At 42.6% G+C, this 9826-nt stretch overlaps 1 protein-coding gene across 1 annotated transcript in view; it reads right to left on the bottom strand.

Moving 5' to 3' along the window:
* Window positions 1-4596: 4596 nt before the first annotated feature.
* The window catches only part of CDC40 (cell division cycle 40), a 35788-nt gene continuing 30558 nt past the window's right edge, over window positions 4597-9826 (bottom strand). The window contains exons 13-15 of the mRNA XM_032183999.1: window positions 8980-9056; window positions 6577-6721; window positions 4597-5645 (exon numbers count right to left, since the gene is read on the bottom strand). Of these exons, the coding sequence (XP_032039890.1) occupies window positions 5468-5645; window positions 6577-6721; window positions 8980-9056 (400 nt within the window). The 3' untranslated portion in view covers window positions 4597-5467. The remainder of the gene's footprint in view (window positions 5646-6576; window positions 6722-8979; window positions 9057-9826) is intronic.

Below are 9826 nucleotides of genomic sequence, written 5' to 3'. Positions count from 1 at the left end.
GCAGGCAGCGATCGCAGGCCCTGGCCATGGCTGCCTGGTTAAATTAATGAGCTCCCTGGCACAGTTTTGGTTCAGGCCACCTGGGACCCTCCCAGACAGTTCCTGGGAGTCAGCCCAAGCCAAGGCCAGCTCGGATGCAGCCACCTTGCGCTGGAAGCTCAGCGTGTGGTGAATAGGCACGGCCAGCCCCTGCCACAAGGCTGGGAATGCAGTCCCGGCATGGCTGAGGCGTGACGGGACCTCTGGAGGCCATCTGGCCCAGCCCCCTCCCTGTTCAAGCAGGGACAGCTAGAGCAGGACTTATCCTACACTGCTTTTTTTGTTTGTTTCTGGTACAAATGTGGCTTGGGCCTGCTCCTGCACACCCTGCTTGGGCCGGGGAGCAAGGGCTTCGCGGCCTGGTGGAGCAGAGCCCACATACTGCCACCCCAGGGTAACCCCAGAGAGCTGTGACCTCCGAAAATGAGTGGGAAATGCCTTCTTTGTGACAGCCGTGCCCTGTACATTAAGTGCTAAGACTGTTCCACAAGGCAGGGCCAGAAGGAGAAGCATTAAAATGCGAGAGGGTGCCAGGTTTGCTAAGCTGCTAGAAAGCTGGCTGGGAACAGTCACACTTTGTTCATCAGAGAACGGCGCCCCTTCCATTTTTCAAATAACGGGATGGCAGAAGGCCAGGCGCTATTAATAAAGCATAGAAATATAGGCTCTAGCACCACACAGGGTTTTCTTGCTGATAAGTGTTGGAGTACCTGGACTGGTGGCTTATTACCATTTGTTTAAGAAACCAAAAGATAGAGGTAGAAAGACAAGCGACACTCTCTTTCAGGTGTTAAAATTCAAAAAGGATGCGAACCTTTCATCATTTATTGTCGTGAAGAAAAACCATAAATTACATGTATATGTAAATCATAGAAAAGGACTGGAGGGCCATCCTGGTGCCCAAGATTCAGAGCTGAGTGTACCCTCGTCACATTTCTTGCTCAGGATTGCTAGGTAGTGTCAGGAGCCATTTAGGCTGTAGCAAATACATCTCCTGCAAGAAAAGAGCCCAATAACTATGGTAATTTTTAAAGAAACCTCTCCTAAGCTTCAGGAGAGATAAAAGCCATTTATCATTCCGGAGGCAGTTATATGATATTATGTGAGAAAGGGAATGGCTCTTATTTTATGCACTCTGCCTCTCTACTTAGCGCCTCTTGAAGCGGAGTTACAGCCCTTCCTTTCCGAGCTCTTGTTTTTGTGCCCTGCCCTTTCTCTTTTCCTGACCTCCTTCTACCTAAAGGAGCAAATCTCACACAAAGCCAGTTCCCTGCTAACGACTGGGCCTGATTTCAAAGAAATGTGGTTGGCACCGTGTTGGTGAGCGAGTGTCCACTGTGTGACATTGAGGTGTGATCGGGTCCCCACCTGCCGCAGGGCCCCACCACACACCGTGCTCAGGCAACATCACCCATCCTTCAGGGACTGAGCTGACAGAAAAGGGAAGAGATCCTGCACTGGTCACGCCCGAAGTCTCTTGCTCCTTCAGCCTGAGCTGAATGCTTTTATGGCCCTGGGCCTTGACCCCACCAGTGACTTGTGATGGGTTGTTCTTCATGAGGACCTCTCAATCCTGAAAGATCAGAGAAAATGTAAAGGGAACGTATGTCTGGTCTTTCTTGGCAGATGCCAACAAGACATATCACCTGGTAGCACACCTAAAGAAAAGGCACTCGTTCTCTCTGAATTATTCAGTAGCTGAGACCAATTGGTTAATTCAAAACCTTTGGTTTTGTGAGCTTCATTAGCAACTTCCTTGCTCTTGGAAGGATCCTCGGGGTTACTCAGTAAGAAATCACTCCTGCTTTCTTCCTGCTTGTTAACACAACGTGACATTTAATTGCAGTCAGTAGAAACCTGTTTCAGTGGTGGTGGAAGTTCAGAGCTGACCTACATTCAGAGACCTATTTATACTTCCCTCTCTCTGCTGGCTCTTTCATGGGGAGCATCCAAAAAATAAGGCCAGCACTTGAAGAGAACCACCCATGGTCATGAATGGACCCTTAAATAGAAGACCCTGCTCCTGGCATAATGTGACCTGCCCGCTCTCAAGTGTGTCTCAGCTGGGTCAGAAGGAAATCTTTGCAGATGGTCTGTGCTACAGCCCTTATGTTGACCTTGCACAAGGAGAAAACAGGAGCTCGCTTTGCACTGTGTAGAAACAATGACTCAAATGTGAATAAAAACAAAACGTCCCTACTCTTTTCATTGGATTACTACCATACATGCTTGTTTTTCAGTAGTTACATGCAAGTAAGTTCTGCAGTATACATAATATAAAATGAGGAAATTACAGCAACACACCAATTCAGGGTAATTATGCTGGGAGAACTGGAGAGGTGGGCAGCTCCCAGAGACATGTCTGTGTACCTGTCAATGGTCCTGGAGCTCCATAAAGCTCATAGGACTGAAATTACTCACTAGAAGACTTGTGTTGTTTTCTTCCTTTCCACATCGGAGGGCAAACAGGCTTATTTAGCCTTGACATCTTTCAGATTAACCAAAAAAAAACCCCAAGGACGAGTCATAGCCTCTTATTCTGAATGGCAAACCCAATACATCTGCAGTACTGCTTGATTTTAGCGGTGCCCGTCAGCTGATTTGTTGGGTATATAGGTTCAACTCTTTCAAGTCTTGCAGGCAAAGCTCCCCTCCCTGCCCTGCTCTCCTGCTCATTCCCCCTCAGGCAGGCTGCTCGTCATATGGAGCCTCTCTAGCAAGTAGGAGCAAGATCTTGTGATGACCGGCTGGTAGGAAGAAGGAAAGTACATTGTGTTCCTGGGTGCTCAGCTTTGCAAGGCTCACTGTTTAAATCAGCCTTTGAAGACCACACTGTTAAATGGTAGATTGAACATCTGCCCGTTGCTAAAAATTGGCTTTTTACAAGGCAATGTTGGAGTTTTCTGGATGTACAGTAATTTAGGTATTTGTTCCTTGTAATGAGGGCAAAGACTGAGCATCCCGTCTTACTGGGGACTGTTATAAACTCTGTGCAAGACAGATGCCAAGACCATCTGCTTCAAGAGCGACAGCCTTCTTAGCAGCGAGTTGCGTGAGGATATGTGGGATATTTCCCCCTCTCGCATATGAAGAGAGTCCAAGAAGAAGATGGCACAGGGCCAAAAGAACGACCAAGTTCCCGAGGCAGAGCTCCAAGGATGATGGAGATAGCTCACTTACCCGTAAAACCGATAAAAAAAAAAAAAAAAAAAACACCTGATATTAATAAAAGTGGTGACATAGCCACGTCATTTCTTAAAATTAGAGATGCACGGTCAAGGGGAACTAAATTATAATGCTGTCACAGCAGCATTTGTGCCAACTTGCAAGTATTCCTTCCAGATAGGGCGACGGGCTTGCCTCCAGCCCTCACAAGGAGCTCCTTCCAGCCTGAATCTGCCCGGCATTAGAGGACAATGATTTGGGAACTCGAAACACGTGGCTTCCTTTCCTCACAGAGCTGCTTTTCCGTGGCTGTCTGCTCACACGCTCAGTTCAGCCTAGAGGTCTCAGTCTAGACTTGTTCTGACCGATATTTGTGGCAGACCAATTTCTGCCGAAACACGAAATTGGGAAGATAAGAGGACAACGTGATTAGAGTTAATTAGCCCAGCAAGGAGTCTGCTCCCAGGTGGCTGCTGGTGAGACAAGTCTAGACTCAAGCCACACAGACACCCACCGCCTGTTCTCAGGCACAGGAAAATAGCTGACAACGCGAGCCTTGGGGTTCATAACTCTCAGGCTGACAAGAGGGAATTATCCTCATAAAAATTCCCCCTGCGGGCTTCAATGCAGATGTGAGAAATTCCACAAGGGATTAACAGGGTGACCAGCAGCGAAGGACAAAGGATTTTATCTGAAAGTTTCTGGCGGGATTTTGATTCAGGGCTTGTTGCACACGTTTAATCCTAATTCATCATCTCCAGGATTTCCTGAGTATACATTTGGTACAGTTATGCGATGACATAAACTAGTAGTGAAAAGACTCAAATTCAGCTTCAGACAGCTGGTCCTAAAACCCCTAAGTTCCATGGCCACTCGTAAAAGCCTAGCTTGAAACTTTTGGTTCAAGTATTCTTTGAAAGAACAATCTTCTTAATGAATCCTTCCAAAACAGATGATTAAAAAAAATAGAGAACAAAACAAAAAAATAATTGCCCTTCTTCCTACACAATTTGTGATTCTTCGCATCTCAACTATTGAGATGTTTTATCTCCTATCCTACTGCTAATTATAGCTATTACTCTTTTACTATTGTTTAATTGATGAGGAGTGGTTGGACTTACAGTAAACAGAGTGTAGTCCAAAACTGTAATTAAACGGGATACATTTGTTACATGTTTTTATTTCTGTTATGGCCTAAAAACAAGAGCAGATAGAGAATTAGAAGGAGGGGGAAAGTCCTTTAAATTTACATTAGTTTTGTATGAATGGTGTGAGAAAATGAGTTTATCTGAACTCTGATACAACTGAGAATTAAAACACCAAATGATAAGAAGTATTTCATATGGACAGTGCTAGATGGAAGAACTGAGTGAAGATAATCAGTTTTTTTTATAAAAAGATTTATTAAAAATAAGTTCTTTGACGAGAAAAAGTGTGGCATGTATATACATTAAATTGTCAGAAACTTTATGGAGCTTATAATACAATGTATTCACTTTGTTGGTGCCTTTTTTTTTTTTTTTTTTTTTTTAAATATGTCATGCTTACTGGAACTTAACAACATTAAGGGAAGAGAAAAACACCTAGCACACGACCATTACAGGCAAAATCTTCAAACTGAGGAGCACTTGTAAAGATGACACTTGGTGATCAGCATGATACAGTCGTTAAATACAGACAAGACAAGGTTTTTATGAATGTGACTTTCTGTTGATACAGTTTAATTGAGGGCTGCAAGCTTCTGATTAGTCCATTCCAACCGTGAATTAACAGATATTAGCAAATGATTGTGTTCTGTAAAGGTAGAAGTATTTGGGGGAGAACAAAATACTGCGAAAAGCCACAAACAAATGCATCTTTTCCAGCTCTACTGCAGCAGGTATCAAAGATTTCTTCTTCGGAAGAGAATTACACAATTGCTGGTTTTCTTCTCTAAGTCCCCACACCTCTGACAGCCAGAACCACAAAAATAGTTTTTCTTAAAATTATTTTATTTTACAAGAATATCTTGCACAAAAAGTGACAGGACAAACTAACACTCGATTCTGCATGCTCCAGGTGACCTCAGATTCTCACACCCAGATGTCATATTTCAAACAATATCCTTTGGGACAAGTCTTCTGAAATTCCCCATTTTTTAGAGCATATGTACAGCTAGCTGAGAACAGCTGTATTACAAAAGTTTACCTCTCCTCACAGCTGAATGCACTCCAGTCTCAGATGTCTGCAGGGCTTACACCTTTAGATCCTCATAGCGGTCTCGTTAGTCCCAGAGTTTAATAAGACCATCCCAGCCACACGTAATGACTTTGGATGTTTCGTGTGGATGCCAGACTGCACCAATACAGACTTTATCGTGTGCTTTTACTCTGCTGTAGAGTTTTGTTGTCTTCCAGTCCCAGATGTTCAGTTTTCCATCTGCATCTCCAGATATCACATAGCTGTATTAAAGGAATTAAAATAAAAGCTGCATTGAGTGCAAAGACTGCTGGTATTTTAACAGTTTGCATTGAGCAACGGAAATAGAGCTTCGCCCAGCGAGCTTCCCATCTGACAGTCTGAAAACATATCTGCCCAAGAATTAGCATTCGTGCTGTGCTCTAAAGCACACAAGTCCTGCAGAAGGTGATTCATCAGCTGCGAGGTAAACGCGCTAAGCAACGTGATTATACCATACATGGTGTTACTGGAGAGAAAACATCGGGCAAAGATGAAGTGCTAGAAGTTTATCTGCAAGTTACAGACGCTTCTCTCCACTGTTTCCTCCAGGTTTGAAGAGGTTATTCTCCCGTTTTTATAGTACTGAATATCTTATGTACACACAATGATAAATGTATCAGTGTAATCCTGAGCAAACAGGATGAAGAAAAGAAAATTCTCTCAGCAGCAAGTCAGGATTCACCACAGCAGACCCACAAATTAGAAGAAGTGGGTATTTCTGAGTCCCAGGTATTCTAGACAAGTGCATATCGCAGGGATAAAGCCTTGAGGTTTCTGGGAGGACTTTGCAGCTGGTCTACAGTAAAGAGCCAGAGGCAAGTCAGATGTGGAAGCCTCTTGTGCTGCACCAAGGCTGGACAAAACAAGGGGAATCTCTGGATGCTTTAACACAGAAACATAAGCCATCTTTGCAGAATGGGGAATCTGGAATACACTGCCTGTTTTCTACTGTTGTTTGGACCAACTCTTGAGTACAACTTAGTCTAATTAAGTCACAAGAACAGAATTTCCATTCTGCTGCTTGGCTAGAAAGCCGTCTGATGCTGGGTTAATTGAAGGGCTGTGCATCAATCATTGTTGCAGAGGATTCAAAAAGAATCCTAGTGTCTGTGCTAGCAAGTTTACAGTGAAACACTTTCCCACAAAACTCACCTCATATCAGGTGAAAAATCCACTTGACAAGCGTAGCCAGCTACCATGTGACCTTTGAAGATTTTCTTTTTGTTTAATCTGAATCTGTTCTGAGCTCCAAAAATCAGAATTTGGTTATCCATTGACTGGCAAGCCAACCATTTCCCTGTAAATGCAAGAAACAAAGATTTCAGAGTGCCACGTGTGAAAAAAAAGACTTGGCTGAGAAGTTTGAGACACGTATCTTTTCCTGCACTATATTAATAGAGATTTTTAGTATGTATCAGTATCAACTTCTACCTAGAACCTTATTTCTGCCTGTTATAACTGCCACAAGAGGCAGAACCTTATGCTTGGCAGGAGCTGGGAAGCCTATGCCCACAAGAACCCCTCAGAACTGTAAGAAAAGCCCTGCCAGTTATAACAATATGCTGCATTAACCCCACTGAGTTACTGATCTGTTTTTGAGCTACCGAGCAAGCTTGCTGGTGCACACATTCTAAACACTCAATCAAGTAATTTAGATGAGGAAAAAAAACAACATCTAGCTGCAATCTGTTTGATTACCTCCTTTGTGGGTAACTCTAAGATCATCACCTCTTATTTTTCTTTATGAGAAAAGCAGCTCTAAGGTGGACTCGGAAGTTTGAAAATCTGAAGTTTTCGGAATTATTTCATATTCTGTGCCTTAACTGAGTATGATTTACTGAAGACATTTAAGAAAAAAAGAACAGGCTTTTCTAATCTTAACTCCGTTTCACTCTGCTTCTTGGCAGCACATTAACTCCTGCCTGAAAATCCAACGAAGATGATGCACTACAGAACAGTACAGAACAGAGACTCCCGTCCTGAACTCTTTATATCATCACTGTCTTCACAGTGTCCCATTTGAACAGCAGTAACAAAATGTGTCGACTTATCTGTAAATCTGATCCAGCTCCTACCTTGGAATTAGAGGTTTTTCTTAAGACTCCCAAAGAAATAAACAGCATGTGTACCCCAAATGTGTTATTCTCTTCTACTTTTTAAAAGTCTGTCTCCATCTCCTGCACCCTTCAGAAGGAAATGTGCCCCTGCTAATGGTTGGGGGGTTAGAATTAGATGATCTTTGAGGTCCCTTCCAACCCAAACCATTCAGATTCTACGAAATTGAAAGTTTTCTTCTGTAAAACTTTCAGTTTGATTTTCTTTAAAGGACTCATTTAACTCCAAAACGATGCACTATGTATCTGGCACAATCAGTAGTGTAATTATTCTGAAAGCCCTTGTTCTGCCTGATGTTGGACTACTCAACAGGTCAAGATACTGTTAGTTAACGTGAGGTATCTGGAGCTGAAGAAATGACCCTACTTCGTTCCTAACATCATTTACTGTTTCATCACAGAAATCAAATACTCAAATGACCAATAAGGAAAAAGAATGAGAAATCTGGTATATACCAGATCTGGTAAATACCAGATTTCATACAAATGTGGAAGAATGAGGTGAGCAGAAAAACTGGATGAGAGCACAGTGAGTTGTGCCACGTCAGAAATAGGGGCTGAAATAGCCCAGCTTGGGAAGCTAACATTTTAAACACGTAGCACTCTTTCTCCAGAATCTTCCTTTCCATATTAAAGCTCTACTTCAATTCTTAAGAATAAAATATTTACACTGCAAAGCAAATGTAATTTGATGCTGATAGCTGGCTGAAAATGCTAGCTGTGCAACAAGTTCATCAGCCGCTGCTCAACAAATGAGACCGTTAACTGTAAATCCAGTAACACTTCAATAACGTTGGCAATAAAGCTATTTAATTTTGGCCAAAACACATAAAGAGATTTTGTCCTATTAAAAGGATTTTTCACTTCTTACTGGAGACACTAACCCTTTATCCTCCCTCAGTTTGATTCTTATAGAAGAATACAAACACCAGGGAAACATTAGCACACAGAAACACTGAGATAATTTAGAATTTCTCTAAGTGTTATTTGGGCTATATTCAGAAGAGAAAGCAACAGCATTAACAGGAACACGTACAACATCACTCTTTGCTTTATCAGTGGCACCACAAGGACTGATAAACTTGCTTAGCAGTTTGGAGCCACTGTCAATTACCACCAGTGTTTCTCTTAATATTGTAAATATTGCAAAGAACGCATTATAGCTCTACAAAAAAGGAGAGTCTGTTTACTCTGGATGAAGGTCTAAATTTAAACCAACAGTTATCCTGATATAACCCCTCATTTTGACATACTTGGTCTTCTCAGAACATTTCAATCAAAACCTTATCCAGTCCAATCTTGGAATAAATGTCCACACGCTCCTTCGGGAAGGTAGGGTCGTGTGGGGCACCAGGGAAGTGCAGCATGGCAAAGTTACAGATATAATCAGTAAGACGTGCCTACGTAAGCTGCCTAAGAAGGCAGGAAAGTGTTAACCTACCATTTGGAGACAAAGTCACGGCTGGCATCGAATGCATACTTGGCTCAGCAATGTACTTGAAGTCTACAGGAATGTCCCTGCAAAAGGAAGAAGTATGTGCTTTAGGAAGACGTGGAGACACTCCAACGGGCTGCCTGGAGTCTGCTGATTTACTCAGCCACCAAATCACGGAGAACGTGGTGGTGCTGTCCGCAGCAAGGATGTGGAAAAGGGCAAAATTATGAATGCCCACCTCCAGTTGTGGAACCATTTATGGGATAATCTCTGGTAGCATGAATTAACCCCAAACTGAGCGACCCATACTCTACAGCACAAACCTGATTCCAACCGTTAAACTTTAACACAAACGTGTTAAAATGTGGCCAAATGTTTATGTAGGTAACAAGAATAGACTGATATATGCATGCATCTCACTGCAATAACTCAAGGACTTGAGTCTTGTTTTAGCTGTAATGCTTCTCTGCCTTTTTATATGCTTTTTTTTTTTTTTCCCTTTAGAAGGAGAAAACAGGAGTCTTTTTCACTTCTCTCTGACAACGACCCTTTCCTCCTGATTTCCCCAAATGGGATGCCAATCAATTCTGAATGTTCATAGCTGAACTGTACTGCAAACTCCTCAGTCTCAATTCCATATAGGACCGTGCCAGTGCATGTTAAGTCTATATATAAAATGTACAAAGGCACGTGGAACAAGGGAAAAAAAACCCTACAGGCTAATCCTTACTCCTCAGAATAGTCATTTGTTTTTCACTATGTAAAGTGAATTACTAATGAGCTGTGCACATCCACAGCATTCCTCACACCCCACGCTGGAAGGCTGGTAAAAAGGGAAGACAAACACACAGCT

This window comes from Aythya fuligula, chromosome 3, assembly GCF_009819795.1.
Source record: "Aythya fuligula isolate bAytFul2 chromosome 3, bAytFul2.pri, whole genome shotgun sequence".
Taxonomy (NCBI): Eukaryota; Metazoa; Chordata; class Aves; order Anseriformes; family Anatidae; genus Aythya; species Aythya fuligula.
This window is presented reverse-complemented; position numbering and strand designations above follow the sequence as displayed.